Source organism: Aegilops tauschii, chromosome 4, assembly GCF_002575655.3.
Source record: "Aegilops tauschii subsp. strangulata cultivar AL8/78 chromosome 4, Aet v6.0, whole genome shotgun sequence".
In the NCBI taxonomy this organism is placed as follows: Eukaryota; Viridiplantae; Streptophyta; class Magnoliopsida; order Poales; family Poaceae; genus Aegilops; species Aegilops tauschii.
In genome coordinates this window covers 214,751,721-214,772,436 of record NC_053038.3, presented here as the reverse complement: position 1 = coordinate 214,772,436, position 20,716 = coordinate 214,751,721, and the positions used below count along the sequence as shown (strand labels likewise).

At 56.4% G+C, this 20,716-nt stretch overlaps 1 protein-coding gene across 1 annotated transcript; it reads right to left on the bottom strand.

Annotated features, from left to right (window-relative positions):
- Positions 1 to 224: 224 nt before the first annotated feature.
- Positions 225 to 665, bottom strand: LOC109744148 (uncharacterized). The gene is made up of 2 exons (XM_020303249.1): positions 516 to 665; positions 225 to 419 (listed from the first exon to the last, which is right to left on the bottom strand). The coding sequence occupies exons 1-2, from the start codon at positions 663 to 665 to the stop codon at positions 225 to 227; spliced, it is 345 nt and encodes a 114-aa protein (XP_020158838.1).
- Positions 666 to 20,716: the final 20,051 nt, after the last annotated feature.

Below are 20,716 nucleotides of genomic sequence, written 5' to 3'. Positions count from 1 at the left end.
CGAAGATGCTCCTTGACAGGCTTCATCGTCGAATCGACACGGAGTTTGTGCTCGACCAGTTCCATGGGAACACCCGGCTTGTCAGAAGGCTTCCATGCGAAGATGTCCCAGTTCTCACGGAGGAACTGGACGAGCGTGGCTTCCTATTTGCTATCCAGGGTGGTGGATATGTTGGTCGGGGCAGCAGTTGGGTCCTCAAGATGGACATGCACCAGCTTCGTCTCTCATGCCGACTGGAAAGCGGATTCCACAGTCGGCTTCTTGGACTGCAATAGTTCGCTTGAATCCACCGCCTTGTTGTATTCATCCAGCTCGGCCATCGCCATCTTCTCGTCAGCAATCTGGGAGCCCTTCTGGAGGCATTCTTCGTTAACCTTCTGATTGCCTGTGATGGTGATCACACCTTTTGGCCTTGACATCTTGAGTTTAAGATACACGTAACATGGATGGGCCATAAAATGTGCATAGGCAAGCCTACCCAGGATGGCATGATAAGCGCTTCAGAAGTCCACCACCTCAAAAGTCAGCCGTTCTTTTCGGAAGTTCTTCTTCTCGCCGAATACGACGTCGAGGGCGATCTGGCCGAGTGATTTGGCTTTCTTCCCAGGGATTAACCCATGGAACTGCATGTTGAAATTGCTGAACTGGGTCATCGGGATGCCCATCGCCTCCAATGTGTCAGCGTAAATGATATAAGCCCGCGGCCGCCGTCCATTAAGACTTTGCGCAGTCGGACTCCTCCCACGACTCGATCTACCACCAAGGCCTGTCGCCCGGGGGTCGGCATGTGAGCCCGATGGTCTAGCTGATCAAAGGTTACTGGTGTCTTGGCCCAGTCAAGTTATTTCGTGACAGTCGGAACTGCCATGTTGACCTCTCGGTTGATGACTTTCAGGCAACTCTTGCTTTTGATGTCGGCAAAAATCATGAGGACGTTCTCGACGTTGGGGTACTCGGAAGTACCCTTGCTTCCGTCATCGTCGTCATCATCCTTGTCTCAGAGGAATCTTGCCGCATCTCTTGCTTCAGGAGTCGACACTCCCGAGTGGTGTGTTTGGGCAAAATTGAATTGCCCTCTTCATCTTTGTTTTTGTGGATCTGACAAGGTTGGTCGAGGATGTCGCTCTTCAAGGTGACTTGCTTCTTCCCCTTCCAATCCTTTTTCTGCTTTTGGGAGCTCTTTTTGCCATGGCTAGCTAGAGCCGCAGCCTCAGCACTCCCTCCGGCATCCGCTTTCCGCTTGTGCTTCCTGCCCTTGTTCTCCGACATATGAGCGTCGCCTACTCGGCTTTTAACGCTCCTCCGTCGGTCCTCTTCTTCACCATTAGCATACCCGGTTGGCTATATCCGTAGCACCGACTAAGAGTCGGGGTCTCAATTCGGCCGAACTTCATGTTCAGCTCCCGATACCAAACTCCGGCCTTGAAGGCACAGATTGCCTGGTGCTCGGTGACGTTTTCCACCGTACTGTTTAGAGTGGTCCACCACTGGATATACTCTCGGAGTGTCTCATTCTGTTTCTCTACATAGTGCGGCAACTCAGCCAAACCTCCTGCCCTCTTTTATGTGCCTTCAAAAGTCTTGACGAACACCTTCGCGAGATCATCCCAGTAGAAAATGCTACCCGGCGGGAGCTGTGTTAGCCAAGCCCGAGCGGAGCCCTCTAGCATCAGCGGCAAATGCTTCATGGCCACATTATAATTGCCTTCGCCGATCTGGACCGCCACTCGGTAATCTTGTAGCCAAACTTCAGGCTTTTATTCGCCGGTGAACTTGCTGATCCCCGTGGACAACCCGAAGTTGTTGGGAATCTCGGACACTCGTATGTAACGGCTGAAGCACTCCGGACCTGATGGTACAGAACCACTCGGCAAATCTTGATATTGGCCCTCTCGCAGGGCCCGACCTCTGTCGACCAGGTTCTGAGCAAGAACGAACCTCGCATTGAATAGCGGATCTCGAGTGTCTCTCGAGGGACGAGTAGGACTCGGCCTGCGGTCACCGCCGTGCGTCCGTCTGTTGTCGTAGGGCTGGCGCCCGTACGCCAATCCTTGGTGGAGGCATCAGGGCACGATCATAGTCGTCGTTACGCCAGGGCGACGCAACTCGATCGAGCCTCCGATATTCGTGACGATTTCTGCAGGAAGAAGTGGCTCGGCACCTGCCTGCGCTGAGTGGACTGTGGGCTGACTAGACGGTCTCCACACGCGCGGATGCGCTATGGATCCGGTCTCTGGATTGGACACCGCCGCATTCTGCGACAGCGTTGTCTTGAGGAGCGCCGGGATCTGTTGAATCCCTTCTCCGGCCGAAGATCCAGAGGGTTGGATGGAATCTGCGATCCGAGTGGCGGCTGCTAGATTTTGCAACTTAGTACTACGGACTTGATAGTTACGAGGTTGGTCACTCGCGTAGAGCCGGCGTTTCTGCCGACTAGAACTGGGTTGACGATGCTCGCGTTCATCTAGCTGCCTTTGAAGCTGTTTGAGGCAATCGCGCTCGGCCAAAGTGGCGATGCGAGCCGACTCCATGGCTAACGCCACGGGAGTCGTCCTGGTGATGGGAGTGTTCAGGAGCTGGTTGTTCCTGCGATGGAGCTGGTCCCGCAGCTCCCGAGTGAGAGCTTGAGGTACATACGGCTCATGGCCTGGGAAGCCGCCGTCGGTGTTGACATGGGACGTACCCACACGACCGTCTTTGGGCTCCATGTAACCCCGGGGTTCGCGGTGCTGGGAGTTATCCGCCATGAGAATCTCGATGGTCGAGTCGATCCTTTTGGACTCGGACTCCTCTGAGGAATTGCTGAGTGATCCGTCGGAGAGGTCGAGGGCGGGCTCATTGAGACAGCGCACAACGGTGGCCTAGACAACCACTCAGTACGGAGACGAGGGCTGTCGGAGAAGGACTCCATAGGAGGAAGCACAGAAGTGCGTCACGCCATGGACGGGTAATGCCTCCACGTCCAGCGGGGCCTCGCGTAACCACGCTAAGTCGTCGGCGATGAAGGATATCGGCCCGAAACGGATTTAGCCACCCACTAACATGATGATGATGAAGAAGAAATCCACCTACACCGTGAAATTTTTCTAAACGCCTAGCCCCACGGTGGGCGCCAACTGTCGAGGTTATGATCCCGACAATGAGTACTAGGGGTACGAATAAGGGGCAGAGACTTGCTCCGGCGTAGGTGTAACACTCGGTGTTTAAGGAGTTCAGGCCACTCACTCGGTGGAGGTAAAAGCCCTACGTATCGTGCCCTGAGGCTTGCTTTTACTTGATGGATATGGTTATAGAGATTGAATGTGCCCGGCTATGGAGAGGGGAGTGGCTTATATAGAGTGCGCTGCAGCCCCATGTCTCTCACGCCGCCGAGGCAATTAATGTCATTGAATGAGAGAGTTACTAGTGTAATGAGCCTCTACTAGAGTAGTTACAGGTAATGATAGCTATAACTCTATTTAGTGGATGACTTAGGATTCCTCGAGCGTTGCAGCTCCCATGACCCCGTCTTGTCCTATACGTCCGAGTGGTAATTCATCCACTAAGTGACGTGTGGTTGTCCGCGTGGTGCAGAGCCGTCCGAATGAACCTCCTGATGTATGCATCCAAATGCTGGCATAGTCCAAGGACCTAAATATGATGGTGATGGGCCCTATGTGGGTCCCAAATTATGGGCCCTTGACCGTACCTGTAATAGGTGATCACATCACCCCCTTCCCCCTTCATCATCGATATCCTACTTTCTTTGATAAAAAAAGAAATTTTGGAGTGATTCTTTGCTGCAGTTTTTTTAGGGTGAACCTAGATAAACAAAGTCACCATATCTGAAGTGATATGAAGTGTTTGACCCCTGGCCAAATCTTTATAAGAGGATCTTTTCGTTCATTGATATCGATGATAACTCACTGACATATGGTGCTCCGGGTAGGGGGTCAGGCTCTAGTGGGATCCAGACTGGCCCATAGATCAACACTAGTCTTTCTTGCGCGCTTTGTCCTCACTCATGTGCACCCGAGAGCAACTTACCGGTCGGTCAACAATTCTGAAATTACTCCAAGCTGAGCACGCTTAACACAGGAGTTCTTTCCAAATGGGCTCCTAGAAAAGAGGGAATCCCTTATTTATATGAGTAGTATATCTTCCCTAATAAGCTAGGCTATCACATACATGCCTACTTAGAGGAACCGACGTCCTCATCGGGCCACATGAACGTGTCTAATTCTGGGTTCCGGCAAACCCTTGAAGTTCGAACACTAGGGTGTGCACGGGGAACTCTCTCCCTAGCTCGCTCTCGCAACGATCTCAAGGGTTAGCTCGCCGAACCCAAGGAACAAGAGACACAAGATTTTTTACTGGTTCAGGCCACTGTTGTGGTGTAATACCCTACTCCAGTGTGGTGTGGTGGATTGCCTTGTAGGCTGAGGATGAACGAGTACAAGGTATGAACAACCTCCTGAGGAGAAGTGTTCTTGAGCTTGGTGAGCTGGTGAGTGTGAGGATGGTCTGAATGATCCATACTCTCCTATGATGGTGGCCAGTCCTATTTATAGAGGCCCTGGTCCTCTTCCCAAATGTTAGGCCGGAAGGGATCCCACAACAGCCAATTTTGAAGGGAGACAACTAGTACAAGCTATCCTGACAAAAGGTGGTCTTCGCCTGCCAAAGACTCTGGTGATGACGCTGCTGTGGGCTCCGCGATGACCTCCGTCCTGCCGTCCTGCTAGTCTTGGTCTCGTTGCACTGATATGGAAACCTTTGTCTGATGCCTCGGGACTCCTCGCCTGCGCCTACCTCTTTAGCACCAAAGAGGAAACTAGTACACCACGCCCACTGGTGCCCGCCTGGCCTTGGTCGTCATGGCTCACATCACGCGCATCTTGCGAGGTGTCCCCTGCCTTGATATCTCCGCTCCTCGGGAGCCAGCCTAGTGAGGCTGCCCCTGAGGAGGTCTTGGTGTCATCCGCCTCGTGAGGCTTGGCCCCTTGCGAGGGTCTTGAGTGGTTGCTGCTGAAGATGGGCCGTACCAAGCCGCTGGTGGAGCCATGCCGTGGGCCGCAGGCAGGCAAGTCTGGTTACCGCCGTTCCCAGGACGCCGAAAGTAGCCCACAGGCCCAAGGCGCGCTCGGACTTGGCTTCGAGGCAAAGCCAAAGGGCAAGTTCGGAGCACCGCGGTCCCCAACCGCCTGCGGCCTTGACTGATGCGTGGCGATTGACGAGACGTGGGCGTCTTCGCTTCCCCACGCTACCTCGACAACCGTTCGACTTGACGAGACCCTACTGCATGCAGAAGAAAACTATCATTACCTGTGATCATGGAGGTCGACGGTTAGCCTCCTCCTGGCTATAAATGAGGAGAGGGGTGGAGCCCCCGTCGCTCATCTCTTCCTCCATTTCGCCTACATCTTCTACCTCTTTCCTCCATCGCCTTGCAGCGACACTCATGGCGCCGACGAAGAGGTTCGCCAGGAGGGCCCCGGCTCGCCACCGCCTAAGAGGGGGTGTGGTCGCCCCCGCAAGCACGCCGCAACCCCTGCTGTGGTCCCTTGTGGGCGCGAACGAACTTCTTCGGAGTCCGGCGCCACCCCTGGTGGCCGCGGTGGTGTCTCTTCAACGAAATGTGGCAGTCCCGCCAACGAAGGATGGCCTGCCATGGTCGCCCGGCCTCCCCGGCCATGCTTCCACTTGGCGAAGGTGCTGCCGGAGTTCGTTGTGTGGTTGGAGAACCCGGCCGCCACCTGGCTTCAACTTCCGCGCTCCTTTGCCGGCGAGCTGCCCACCACGGGTCCTTGCGGCCTCTGGCTGCAGGCCGATGGCTACTGCAGCAAGGCCTCGTGGGTCGCGGTGGAGGTCTCCATCGCGGGCAATGTAGCCCTGGCCTGCGGCTGGTAGACGTTCGCCCGCGCGCAGTCTGAGCAGGCGGTGCAACCTCCACTTCAAGTATGACGGTGCCGCGACGATCTTCGTGAGGGTGTTCGGGGAAGGCGGTCGCCACGCTCAGTGCTGCCCTAAAGACATCGACGGTTATGAAGTGCTCGGCCTTGGTGACGGCCGTGACGTGAATGAGGGCGAACTCGCCCTCGGCGACAGCCGCGGCTCGTCTGGCAGCGGCGGCTCCTCCTCCGGCGAAAGCTCCAGCAGTGGCAGCTATGACCGTCCGCCACGTCGTCGGGCTCGATTCGAGGACGGTGGCGGGTCGTCCCGTCGCCACGCCCTAGTGAAGCGCAAGGAGGGCTCCGGCTATGTCCGTGGGGCGCTGGGGGCTGATCCTCGTGAGCAGCCGCGAGCGTAGGAGCCGCCTTTTCCTGTCCTTTCCTTCCTGTATTACAAGAAACAAGTATGGGCCCTGCGGGGGCGTGTAATGAACCGTAATGCTTGTGCTGCTTTATGCTGTGTTTATTGTTTCCGGGTTGTGTTGTGGCATCTGTGCTTCATGTAGGCGTAGAGGGATAACTTAGCTTGATACATCCGAGGTAGCTTCCACCTTGTGAGGGCGCGCGCCTCCTGGCATCGGGTGTGGCTTCCCTGCTGCCGACTCGGGAGACATTGCGAAGCTGCGAAAATTCGTTAGTAAATCCCTTTCCCTCCTTGCGCGAGGCCTCATGCATGGGTTGATCATGGCCAAGCGCACCACGTTGCGGTGCCCATGGGACACGGACTTAAAAAAGGGGGTGCGCCGATCACGAACTCAATCGAGGGCGCATCACAGAGACCAGGGGAGCGCGCACGCACACACCTGACTGTCGGCGTCCTGGGAATGGGGGTACCCTGACTGGCCTGCCTGCGGCCAACGGTGTGGCTCCACCAGCGGCCTGGTATGGCCCGTCTTCAACAACAACCATTCAACACCCTCGCGAGGGGCCAAGCCTCGCGAGGCGGACGATACAAGACCTCCTCGGGGGCAGCCTCACTAGGTTGCCTCTCGAGGAGCGGAGATATCTGTGCAAGGGGCACCTCACGAGGTGCGCCTGACGTGAGCCATGACGACCAAGGCCAGGCAGGCGCCAGCGTGCGCAGTGTACCAGTTTCCTCTTTGGTGCTAAAGAGCAATGCGCAGCTGAGGGAGTCCTGGACTAAGGGGTCCTCGGGCGTCCGGCCTGTTGGACATGGGCCGGACTAAAGGGCTGCGAAGATACAAGATCGAAGACTCTCTCCCGTGTCCGGATGGGACTCTCCTTGGCGTGGAAGGCAAGCTTGGCGTCCAAATATGAAGATTCCATTCTCTGTAACCGATCTTATGTAACCCTAGATCCCTCCGGTGTTTATATAAACTGGAGGGCTAGGTCCGTAGAGGCCAACAATCATAATAATAGTCAGACAGGCTAGGCTTCTAGGATTTTAGCCACTATGATCTCGTGGTAGATGAACTCTTGTAATACTCATATTCATCAAGATCAATCAAGCAGGAATTAGGGTATTACATCCATAGAGAGGGCCCAAACCTGGATAAACATTGTGTCCCTGTCTCCTGTTACCATCGACCTTAGACGCATAGTTCGGGACCCCCTACCCGAGATCCGCAAGTTTTGACACCGACAGTAGGCGAGGAGTCCTGAGGCATCAGGCAAAGGTTTCCATATCGGTGCAACGAGACCAAGACCAGCAGGACGGCAGGACGGAGGTCACCACGGAGCCCACAGCAGCGTCACCAGCACAACCTTTGGCAGGAAAAGACCACCTTTTGTCAGGATAACTTGTACTAGTGGTCTCCCTTCAAAATCGGCCGTTGTGGTATCCCTTCCCGCCTAATATTTGGGAAGAGGACCAGGGCCTCTATAAATAGGACTAGCCACCACCATAGGAGGAGACGAAACTGGACGGAGGGACGGATCTTTCAGACCATCCTCACACACCAGCTCGCCGAGCTCAAGAACACCTGTCCTCAGAAGGCTGTTCATACCTTGTACTTGTTCATCCTCAACCTACAAGGCAATCCACCACACCACATAGGAGTAGGGTATTACACCGCAAGGTGGCCCGAACCAGTATAAACTCTCGTGTCTCTTGTTCCTTGGGTTCGGCGAGCTAGGCCTTGAGATCGTTGCGAGAGCGAGCTAGGGAGAGAGAGTTCTTCATGTGCACCCCAATGTTCAAACATCAAGGGTTTGCCAGAACCCAAAATCCGACATTTGGCGCGCTAGGTAGGGGCGCACGAAGCTCCAGTGTGGTGTGGAAATCCCTATCCCTCCTTGGGCGAGGCCTCAGGCATGGGCTGATCATGACCTAGTGCACCACATCGCGGTACCCGTGGGGCACAACCTTAAAAAAGGGGGTGCGCTGATCACGAGGTCAATCGAGGGCACCTCACAGAGACCAGGGGAGCGTGCACGCACACAGCTGTCCAGTAGCCCCGTCGCGAGGCGTGCGAGGGAGAGCGTCGGGCAACTGCCGCCCTCCCTGGCGCAAAGCAAAGAACTGAGGGAAGAAACAGAGAGAACAAGGGATTCAACCAAGCCATCGAGAAATGCCAGATCTTCAAATTCTATTAAAAGGGTTGCAAGCCAACTACAGAAAGCAAATGAACAGCCGCGTCCGGCACCTAGTCTAGTCTTCTAACCAGCGCGGAGCTAAGTGCTGCCACTAGGACATGGGAGGGAGCCCCCGAGGCCCGAGGGCGGCACTCCGCAGACTTCGGGGCATGTACAGCCCCACTCATTATTACGTGAGAGTGTCACGAGCGGAGACCTTCACAGGCACTAGGCCTTGTTTCATGGGTAGAACTTCCGGAGGTGCTGGATGTTCTAGGCGTTCTGGATGGGGATCCCGTCCTGCGTCTCCAGGCGCGCGACGCCAGGCCTGGAGACGCGGGCAATCCTAAACGGTCCCTCCCACATGGGTGAGAGCTTCCCTGGAGAGCACCCACCTCATGACGACATCGCCCACCTTGAGCATCTTGGAGCGGACGCTGCGGTAGTGATACCGTCGCAGAGCCTGCTGGTATCTTTCCGCCTGGAGCGAGGCTTGACGGCGACGCTCCTCCTCCAGCAGGAGGTCCATCCCGCGCATGGCGTCCTGACGTGCCTCGTCAAATGCCAGTACCCGCGCGGAGCGATGCTTGACCTCGTGAGGGAGAACTGCTTCGGCTCCGTAGACAAGGAAGAATGGAGTCTCGCCTGTTGGCTTGGTGGCGGTGGTGCGGATGGACCACGGCACGAACTGGAGCTTATCATGCCAGCCCCTGCCGTAGGCCTCGAGCTTCTTCTTGAAGGTCCTGGTCTTCAGGCCTCTCAAGACCTCTATGTTGGCGAGATTGGCTTGGCCATTGCTCCTGGGGTGTGCCACTGAGGTGTAGCATATCTATGTTCCAAGGTTAGCACAATATGTCTTGAAGAGATTGCTAGTGAACTGCGAGCCGTTGTCGGTGATGATGCGGTTAGGGACCCCAAACCGGCTCACGAGGCCCTTGATGGACTTAACTGCCGGCCTGGCTGGGATAGTGCGGACGGCGTCCACCTCTGCCCATTTGGTGAACTTGTCGATGGCGACGTAGAGGTAGCAGTAGCCCCCAGGCGCTCGAGGGAACCGACCCAGGATATCCAGCCCCCAGACCGCGAACGGCCATAAGAGTGGGATAGTCTGGAAGCCCTGGGCCGGCTGGTGGATTTGCTTGGCGTGGAACTGGCAGGCCTCGCAGGATCTTACCAGCTCGGTTGCGTCGTTGAGTGTCATGGGCCAGTAGAACCCGCGGCGGAACGCCTTGCCAACCAGGGTGCGCGACGACGAGTGATGCCCGCAATCTCCGCAGTGTATTTCAGCTAGCAGCTCGTTCCCCTGCTTCCTAGAGATGCATCGCAAGGAAACATCATTTGGTCATTTTCTGTATAGCTCACCATCCTAGATGCAATACGCCGTAGCTTGCCGAGCCACGCGCTCCGCGTCCTCCTCTTACTCCGGCAGCGTTCCTTGCACCAGGTATGCCCTGAATTCCTCGGTCCGGCACCCCACCTGAGGCTCGAGCGCAAGGAGCAGGTGCACTCCTGAGGTCAGGCCACAAGCGGGGGCTCCCGAGGCTGGTGGCTGGGGTAGTTCCTCTTGAGGTGGTGCAGGCTCCGCGGTCGAGGGGACCGCCGAGGGCTCGAAGAGTCACTCTTCGAAGACACCACGCTCTTGGGGCCGACACCTTGATGCCCTCTTGGCAATCTCATCGGCTTCCTTGTTTGTGCCGCATGGCACATGTTGCAATTCCAGGCCCAAGAATTGCTTCTCCATCTTGCGCACCTCCGCGAGGTACGCCTCCATGTGCTTGTCCTTTGGCTCGTACACCTTGTTGGAGAAGTTGACGACGAGCTGAGAATCGCCCTTGATGGTGAGACGCTTCACCCCCAAGGCTGCTGCAGCATTGAGGTCGGCGATCAACCCCTTGTATTCTGTGATGTTGTTGGAGACCTTCTTGCCCCACTGGAAGCAGAGCCGCACGACATAGTATAGCTTGTCTTGGGTGGGCGAGATGAGCACGGCACCAGCCCCCATGCCTTGGCGTGCGAAAGCGCCATCAAAGTACATGACCCAGCCATCTGGCGCTTCACTTCCTGGCGAGAGGGATCGGCTCTCGCCTGCTTCAGGCTCCGGAGCGTCGGTCCATTCTGCCACGAAGTCGGCAAGGGCGGCTCCCTTTGATGACCCTGGTTATGCTGAACTCCAGCTGAAACGCTTGCAGTTCGATGTTCCACTCAGCGACTCTTCCCGCAGCGTTGGGGCTCCAGAGCACCCTTTCCAGTGGGTAGGCTGGGACGATCTTAATTGGGTAGCCTTGGAAGTAATGACGCAGCTTGCATGAGGCCACTAGGAGTGCGAGCAAAAGCTTCTATGTCATGGGATATCATGCTCTTGCGTCCCGTAACACCGTGCTAACGAAGTACACCGTGTGATCAACGACGGCGGGAGCGTCGATGGTGCGGCCTCCGGGGGTTGTGGCGCCTCCTAAGGTGGGGGGCTCAGGAGCTTGCTCACCCATCGGGGCCTCCGCAGGCCCAGAAACGCCGTCTTGTAGGACCTGATCATCTGCGGGCGTCATCGTTGCTTTTGCGGTGCCGTCTTGGTGCTGCGTCGTCCCTGCTGAAGGTGCGGCATTACGCGGCGGGTTCTTGGCTTGGCAGTCCTCCCAGACAGCCACCAACTCCCCGCTGGCGGAGTGGGGCATGGCTTCCAGGTAGAGCACCAAGGGCTCGAGGGGACGAGGTGCTACCATCACCGGAGGGCTGGTCAAATATATCTTGAGGTCTTGAAATGCCAGGTCGGCCTCTGGGGTCCACTCAGACGGGCCCTTCCTCTTCATCAGCTTGAAGAACGGCACGGCGCGCTCCCCCAGCTTGGAGATGAAGCGCCCCAGCGAGGTCACGCAGCCCGCGAGCTTCTACATTTCCTTGAGAGTTTGCGGCGGGCTCATGTCTTCTATCGCCTTGACCTTCTCCGTGTTAGCCTCGATCCCCCTGTGCGACACGAGGAAGCCCTGTAGCTTGCCGGAGGGGACACCGAACACACACTTCTCCGGGTTGAGCCACAGGTCCACCTGGCGCAGGCTGGCGGAAGTCTCCTCCAGGTCCTGAATGAGGGTCCTTGCCTCCCGAGATTTTACCACGATGTCGTCGGCGGCGGCTTCAGTGTTTCTCCCTTGCTGCTGGCCCAGGGCGATATGCATCAGCCACTTGAAGGTCGCCCCAGCGCTGCGCAGTCTGAAAGGCATGCAAGTGTAGTAGTATACCCCACACGAGGTCAAGAAGGTTGTCTTCTCTACGTCCTCCACCGCCACCTTGATCTGGTGGTAACCCGAGAAAGCGTCCAAGAAACACAGTAGGTCACACTCAGCGGTGGAGTCGACGATCTGGTCCATGCGTGGAAGCAGGAACGGGTCTTGAGGGCAGGCTTTGTTGAGGTTGGTGAAGCCGATGTGTCATGGTTTTGTCATGACAGATGTCCTTGTGAAAGTACCTAGTCCTGAAGCCATCGTCGTACGGTAGTAGCTTGAACGAGGTTGATCTGAATTGAAAGACAAGGGTTTATGCAGGTTCGGCCCCTCACGGTCGAGGTAAAAGCCTACTCCTGCTTGATTGATATTGATGATGATGATATCGTTTATGAGGGTGTGACTTGGCTAACCAAGTACTCGAGAGGTTGTAACTTAGTCTTTTCTGCCCCAGGGGCTCCACTTTATATACAGGTGGAGGCCCTGCGCTTACAACAAAGTCTGGGTCGTAGTACAACCCGTGCCTTAGTCGGTTTCCTTTTTGTCTTTTTCCCTAAGTAAAGAACTATGGCGTCCTTATAATGATCAGCCTCCGCCTCAAGTGCTGGGTTGTGAGCCGGCCCAGTCTACGAGTCGCCATGCAGGCCTTGAGGTCTTGATCGCCATAGCCCATCTCGTGTGTTGCTCTTCAGGCCGCCATTGGATTACTCAGCCCTGAACGGGCGGCTAACACCATGGGGTTATATCCCCAACATTATCCACCACATTGACTTGGATTCTTTCATGTCAATATTTAGACTGATAATAATTCTGGGTCATCTTCCCCTTCTGAATCAGCCTCATGACCAGGTAATAAGTTCCGGCTTATGATACTTCCACACTTGTCATTTTTCTATCTCTTTGAATCATGACATCATCCTCTGGAATTCTAGGAGCAAAAGTATGACATCATAACTAATATTTTGTGTATATCTATCAAGCCTGAAAATTGAGGCATCCCTTACTCAAAAAGTTAATGTGTCTCCTCTATTTTCGTGCCTGCCTCTTCTCCTTCTCTTTTCCCTTATAAATATACCCGAGGGGATCTTTTTCCACTTTTACCACTTCACCCCCTCGCTCCTTCTACTTCCTCGCGTCTCATCCGGCTGCGACCAGAGCTCTACCGCCGTGCAACCTCGGGTGCGCCGGTGACGTCAACTACTCCTTCGATATTGTGTGCGCCACCGTCGAAACTGCTCAAGAAAGCGTCCCGGGGCTTCTGCTGCATCCAGGTATGCCTTAGTTTCTCTCTTAGATCTATAGCAATCCTCATCTTTTTACCTAGTTCATCGGCGTTCATCAATGTTCATCGATTTATATTGCCTTTGTTTGATGTCTAGGTCTATATTCAAATGAACTTATGGTAGAAATACTCTGGTGCTAGCGTAACACCATTTTTGCATGTAGAAACTTCAAACTTTCATCAGATCTTGCGAGTATACCAGCGGATGCTTGCATTGTCCTCCTTAGGTTTAGTGAATATTTTTCTTTTAAAACCATTTCGTAGGTCCGTAGCTGTTATCGTTTGAACAGAAAACTGATTTGCACAACACTTGGCTAAAAACCAAAGTATTTAATTAAGATGAGATGCCTTATGATTCGCCAGCGCATTGTTGTATATCATAACTTGCCTAGCTTGGAAGCCATAGTTGTTCCTTCATTTGGCCGTCTCATAATTTTGGCGATTTATTAGTAATGAATAACCATGTTGACTCGCCCCTTAACCATAGTCACATTATTGCACTGCCAACTTATTATATAAACCCTAGATAACATAGGGTCCTTCGGCAGCTTATGTGATTACATTGGAATGGCGCCCCCACCCATGGACCCACCCCTAAACACTAGCCCTCCGGTGATCTCCACAATTCTCTAGTAACTTGGGGATCTACTCCGATCATCTTCTCCGGCGCCCTTCGATCTCCATCCTCATACCCTTTGTCATGGGGTCTTCTTCTGGATCTACTCTTGGCTTGGATTTCTCCAAGGGTGGAGTTTTTGCTGATGAGATCTACAAGTCTTTGGGCCTCAGCATTCATCCTATGGAGAATATGGGATCATTCACTCTGGTAGTCTCGTTCAGCAGACATGATTTTAGGCTCACAGAGGATTCTATGGCCGCAGCACTTGAATCTGCGTTGGGAGGCTCTGCCATTGATCTCTTGGTTTTATGCATTGGTGATAAGGTATTCGGCTTTAATGTCTCATGCAAGGATGTAGGTTTTTACATCGTTGATACTAGATCATTTTCTTGTCCTCAATTCAAATGTTACTTCCATTTGTGGGGTAATGGGGGACCGAATTGGTATCGGGAGTTCAAAATTTGGAAGAAAGAATGTGATGTAGAATGGATTGTGGTCAACCCTTCCAAGCGTGAAGCAGCTTTGGGTCTTGTTGCAATGCATAACCCACCTGCCAAATCGGTTCATAAGTCCAGATCTAATCTTAAAAAGAAGCTATCTTTTGCTAGATTTAAAAATTATGATGTTTGCAAAGGGTATAGATATCATGCTTCGGCCGAATGTATTGCTGCCACAGAGAGTGCTGGATATGATATCCCAGATAGGGAACGTGTTATCATTCGCGCCCATCCACTGATCTTCATTGGAGTGTGACATCGCCGCCGATTGTTTTTTGCACGGTGAGCTTATTGGTGATCCAACATCGTCTTGATTCAGGAGGTCCTTGGATCATGCGCCATCACATTCGGGCTGGATTTAAGGATCTTCACATCCATCTTCTTTGGGCCTCGCCGATATCGGCCCAATTGCGTCGGGGATACCTATCTTAACGGTACCAAGCCCATCCGAGGCTGCAACTTCTTTTGATAAAATGGTGGATGATATGGTCGATGAAATTGTTACGTGCTAGTTATCCTTCAAGAAGGGTCATTTTTCATCCTCGTGCACGTCAACTTTAAAGTGCTTGGGTTGTTCTCTTGTAGGCCATAGAAGTAGAGATTGTGCCCGTTTTGCTAAAAAGATTAGGCTTGGTTTGGAAACCAAAACCCGTTAACGTTGCAACTTCCGAGGTTCAAGAGAACGTCATGTTGAAGAGAAGGTCATGGCCGCCCCCCCCCTGTAGATTCGTCGGGGTGTTGGTGTTGGCATTTGGGGAGTGAGCCTGGTCCATGCTCGGAGAACGCGTCGTGGACGAGCTGCCCGTGACGTTGCAGACACCAAGGTTCCCCATTGCGGGGAATCGCTTGCTCTCTTCTCCATGGTCAGCAGCCCATTGGATAGTACGGTGTCCAGCTCTAGGCTACCGCTTCTCGTGGGCTTGGCGGTTGGGTCCTTGGCATCTTTAGGGCCTGCCTTCCGGAGGTTGTGGGGCTAATGTTAACGAGAGGTGCGCCTTCCGGCCCGTCGAGGCGGGGAGTGGCGTGCTTCGAGTCCCCTGTCCATCTTGGTCGCACGCTGTCTCTTCGGGGAAGGCGCCGGGCTGGAGTCTTGGCGCTCTCCGGGAGTAATGGTGATGGAAATAAAAAGAGGGAAGGCGGAGAAGGCGGGTGGTGAGGGATCAGGTCAGAGTACGATGGTGTGGATGCCTTCGCCTCCGACTGGCAACCTGTCGCCTCGTCTTTCCGCTCTTCCCCTCCCTCCCCGGCACCATCATCACCAGCCTCCTTGGGTGATAGCCGGGGAGGGATGTTCCCTTGGTGTCTTCGCCTCCCCTCCAGCAGTCTTCCAGTTGAGCTCTGGTGGATGACTCCACCGGGGGTCAAGCCGGGGCTTCTTGCTGGTCCTGGAGGAGGCGACCAGGGGAACGCCGCTCTGCTCCTTCGCTCCTCCTTCGCAGCCTCGCCACTCCCGGTCTTGTCACGCGGCGCTAGGTCGGTCACAACGGGACCGGGATGGGCTCCTGCTTGGGTGCCCTTTTCTTGTCTTTTCCTCCTTCCACCGCAGTGCCTGGTGGAGGGAAAATGAAAAGAGGGGATTATAGGGCACTTATCTTTTTTCAGTCTTGAACTTGTAGGCACTTGCCAAATTTTAATTCAAATAATGTAATCTCTCGAGTCCATGTTTGTGTTTTGTAATGCTTGTACTTGTATTACCAGCTGTCGACGTCCTGGGAACGGGGGTCCCTAGACTTGCCTGCCTGCGGCCCATGGCATGGCTCCACCAGCGGCCCCGTACAGCCCATCTTCACCAGCAAACACTCAAGACCCTCGCGAGGGGCCAGGCCTCGCGAGGCGGACGACGCAAGACCTCCTCGGGTGCGGCCTCACCAGGCTGGCTCGCGAGGTTCCCTTGACGTAAGCCATGACGACCGGGGCTAGGCGGGCGCCAGCGCGTGCAGTGTCCTCGTTTCCTCTTTGGTGCTAAAGAGGGAAGCGCAGGCGAGGAGTCCCGAGGCATCAGGCAAAGGTTGCTGTCGGCGTCCTGGGAACGGGGGTCCCCGGACTTGCCTGCCTGCGGCCCACGGCGTGGCTCCGTTAGCGGCCCTGTACGGCCCATCTTCACCAACAGACACTCACGAGGTTTCTGTGACACAAGCCATGACAACTGGAGCCAGGCGGGCGCCAGCGTGCAGTGTCCTCGTTTCCTCTTTGGTGCTAAAGAGCCAAGTGCAGGCGAGGAGTCCCGAAGTATCAGGCAAAGGTTTCCATATCGCTGCAACGAGACCAAAACCAGCAGGACATCAGGACGGAGGTCACCGTGTAGCCCAAGACGGTGTCACCACCAGAGCCTTTGGCAGGCGAAGACCACCTTTAGTCAGGATAACTTGTACTAGTTGTCTCCATTCGAATTTGGCCGTTGTTGGATCCTTTCCCACTCAATATTTGGGGAGAGGACCAGGGCCTCTATAAATATGACTAGCCACCAGCATAGGAGGGGATGGATCATTCAGATCATCCTCTACCACACAAGCTCACCGAGCACAAGAACACCTATCCTCAGGAGGCTATTCTTCCCTTGTAATTGTTCATCCTCAGCCCAAGAGGCAATCCACTAGACCACACTAGAGTAGGGTATTACACCACATCGGTGGCCCGAACTAGTATAAACTCTTGTGTCTCTCGTTTTTTGGGTTCGTCGAGCTAGGCCTTGCGATTGAAGCGAGGGCGATCTAGGGAGAGAGAGATCTTCGTGCGCACCCCAGTGTTCGAACCTCAAGGGTTTTGCCGGAACCCGAGATCCGACATTTGGCACGCCAGGTAGGGGTGCGCCGGAGCCACTCTTCCATCAGCAGACTCGCTAGTACTCTGCAGCGACGATGACTGGTGACTTGAGGGCCAACGCCAACCACTGGGCGCCCTGCCCAGCCCGAATGGCGTCAACCACCCAAGAAGACCTCAACCTCGCGCCTCGGGCGGCACGCGTGCCGCCAAGCGCTGCGGGCGCGGGCGGCGCGGTTCAGCGCCGTCCACCCTTACCCTGTGCCGCGCGCGGGCCGCTGCGAGAGCTTCTAGCTATGCCGCGACGACGGTGCCGCACGCCCGGCGGGAACAGGCGAACATGAGGGCCGCGCTCACAGTGGCACAGGAGCTGCTGCGGTGCCGACTGATGGAGAGCGGCCAGGATGGACTGCTAGAGCGCGTCGCCGAGCTACTGGACGCGGCGGCCTCGGGAGCACCGCCCTTCTGCTCCCTGCTTATGCCTCAGGCCGCGGCCGGATCGCATGGCGGGCCTCGCCGCGCCCACGTGCCCCCGGGCGCGCCAGGAGGTTTCATCGACATCGGCACGACCTGCAGCGCCAGATGCCAAATCGCACCCTTGCCACATCCGATGAGCGTGGGCATGAGCGTTGCCACCCACGGCCCCAGCGGGATGCCGCCCTACCATCCTCAGGGCGGGGTGCTGCGGCCGGGCTGTCCCCACCGCTAAAGAGAGAGCAGCTTGGCGCGGGCGGATGCTAGCTCAGCCTGCACTGAGACCAGGGCGGCTGCGGCGGCTTTCTCGCACTGTTCCACCTCAGCCAGGCCTGACCTGAGGGCAGTAGTCCTGCCCACAGCATCGGCTTCCATGAGCTTCAGCTTCAGGTCATATCTGCCAACAAGATCCGCGCGAGCCTCGGCCACCCGGCGGGCGACCTCCTCCTGGGCCTTGGCCTCGCGCGCACCGACAGCATCCTCTGCTTGGGCAACCTGACGCTCCCTCGTCTCCAGCCGCTCGAGCTCGAGGCTGCCTCTGTGGCCTCCAGCAATAGTGCTTCCTCGCGCCTCGAGATCTCCTCCTCGTCGGACGGTGCACCCTTCATCGACGCCAAGGCAGCTCTGCGCCTCCACCTGCTGCTCCAAGGAGGCGTTCAAGGCCTGGAGCTCCTGCCTGCGCTCCTCGGCAACCGCGCGGCGACCGTATGCCTCCCTGGCCTCCTCCAAGGCTCGGGAGCTGGCCTCGCGCGAGGTTGCCAGGGATGCCTCGGCCTTCGCATTGGCATCCTCACACTGAAGGTGCCCAAGGTTGATAGCCACCTTCAGTTGATGCCACTCCTTCACCAGCCGAAGACCCTCGGCTTCAAGGAACGCGTCTACATCCACGAGTTCTCCGCCGAGCCGGCTCATCGCGCCCATTGCCTCCTGAAAGAGCTCATGCCGGACGATGCTCCGCTCATGCGCAAACTTAAGTGCGCGACCCGGTCCGTCCTCCACAGCGGGGGTTGCCGGTGGGAACCGAAGCGGCTCACCCCCTTTCAGCAGGGGGCTGGGGCTGGTGCCTCCCGGGTTGCCGACTAGGCTTCAGTAGGGCCCGGATGGTTTGAGGCTCGTTGATCAAAGAGGAAGCCAGGATCGAAGCCATCCAGCCGTCGTCCATAACCAAAGGAGGAGACCTTGGCGCGCTTGCCACACCCCAGGCGAGGCCACAAAGGAGAGACGGCAAAGGCGCGGGCTCGAGGCGCCAGGCTGGCGAGTTTGCCTCTCCGGCCGACCTCGTGCCAGGGGCGACACGCTAGCTTGGGGCGCTCAGGGCTAGTGGAGGAGTCGAGGCAGGCGGAGGTTGCTTCTCAGGACACTTCGCGGGCTTAGCAGGAGGGACCCTGAGGAGCCACTGTCAGGAGGGGAACCAGCACTCGAGAAGGCATCACTGCTGCAGCAACCTCCTCATCTATGGCGATGTATACTCATCTATGGCGATGTACTTCCTCTGCTTCAACGGCCGGAAGGCATCACTGCTACAGCTTGGAGACCCCTTCCTCTTGTGGAGCACAGCGAAGTCCAAACGGAGCCGGCCGAAGCGTTGGATGCGGCAACCGGTGCAGGGCGCGGCTGGTGAGGCGCCCGAGGAGACGACCTCGGGAGTGCTAGGCTGAGGGGAGCCCTCGGGCTCCACCTCATGATGACCTGCTGAGACCTCGGTGTCAGCGTTCTGGGAATGGGGGTCCCCAGACTTGCCTGCCTGCGGCCCACGGCGTGGCCAGGCCAGTGGGCGGTACGGCCCATCTTCATCGACAAGACATCCAAGACCCTCGCGAGGGGCCAAGCTTCGCGAGGCGGACAACACAAGACCTCCTCAGGAGTGGCCTAGTCTGGCAGGCTCACGAGGGGCGGAGATATCAAGGCGGGGCGAAGCTCACAAGGCTCTCGTGACGTGAGCCATGACGATCGGCACCAGGCGGGCGCCAGTGCGCGCAGTGTCCTTGTTTCCTCTTTGGTGCTAAGGAGGCCAGCATAGGCGAGGAGTACCGAGGCATCAGGCAAAGGTTGCCATATCGGTGCAACGAGACCAAGAATAGAAGGACGGCAAGATGGAGGTGATCGTGGAGCCCAAGACGGCGTCACCACCAGAGCCTTTTGCAGGTGAAGACCACTTTTGTCAGGATAGCTTGTACTAGTTGTCCCCTTTCAAATTTGCCTGCCGTTGTTGGCTCCCTTCCCGCTCAATATTTGGGGAGAGGACCAGGGCCTATATAAGTAGAGCTAGCCACCACAGTAGGGGCAACTCATCTGAGCTTGATCCAATCTGATCGAGCAGTTCACACAGCTCTCGCCCGATAAGTTCATCAAGCACAAGAACACCTCAACCTCAGGAGGCTATTCTTCCCCTTGTACTGTTCTTCATCAGCCCAAGAGGCAATCCATCACCACCACACTGGAGTAGGGTATTACACCACAACGGTGGCCCGAACCAGTATAAATCTCGTGTCTTTCTGTGTTGTGAGTTCGTCCAGTTCGTCCGTGAGATCATAGCGAGCTAGGGCGTAGATCGGTAGGAGGGAAAGACTTTGCGCGCACCCCAGAGTTCGAACCTTAAGGGTTTGCCGGAACCCCACATCCGACATTTGGCGCGTCAGGTAGGGGGTGCGCTGTAGCTCCTCTCCACCAGCCTACGCCCCGCGCCGCCGCACTTCGCCTCCATGGCAGGTGCCCCGCCATCCACCTCCACGGCCGACATCGACAGCGAAGCATCTGGGTACCGAGCCCTGGCACCCGCCCTACGGTGGGTACGATGGCCGACCAAGTTCAAGCCAGAGATGTCGCCGCGTTACGGCGGCACGGCAGACCCGTCGCCATTCCTGCTGGCGTACGAGGAGGCTTTCCTCGAGGCCGGAGGCGACGACAAGATCATGGCCAACTGGTTCCCCATGGCCCTCGCCGGCGAGCCGCGCGCCGGGCTGCTCAACGTCTCGGGATCCACGGTGGCCTCCTTGGGGGAACTCCGCGACCTCTTAACCACGCAGTCTGGGCAGCTCTCAAGCACCGCCTTCAGATCGCCATGTCAAGTCGTTCCTCCGTCAGATCGGAGCCACCTCCAAGCGCCCGGGGGCTCCGCCGGGTTGGGCTGCGCCAGAGGCCGACCTCACCTTCGGCTCGGAAGACCACCCCGACTCCACAGCTGGCTCCGGCATGCTCCCAATGCTCTGCACGCCCTCCATCTGCAACGTGGCCGTTACCAAGACCCTCATTGATGGCGGTGTCGGCCTCAACTTGCTCTCTGTAGAAGCCTTCAGCCTTCTTCAGGTGCCGCTCGAGCGGCTCAGCCTCAGCAAGCCTTTCTCGGGAGTGGGTGGTGGAGGTGCCCACTCTCTGGGGCAGATCCGCCTCCCTGTCACCTTCGG

Excerpts from the sequence above, each read along its gene's own strand:
- LOC109744148 (XM_020303249.1), bottom strand. The coding sequence starts at position 665 with ATGGGCATCCCGATGACCCAGTTCAGCAATTTCAACATGCAGTTCCAT. Across the intron at positions 420-515 it reads AAGAACGGCTGACTTTTGAG|ATGTCAAGGCCAAAAGGTGT; the intron begins GTGGTGGACTTC and ends CTTAAACTCAAG.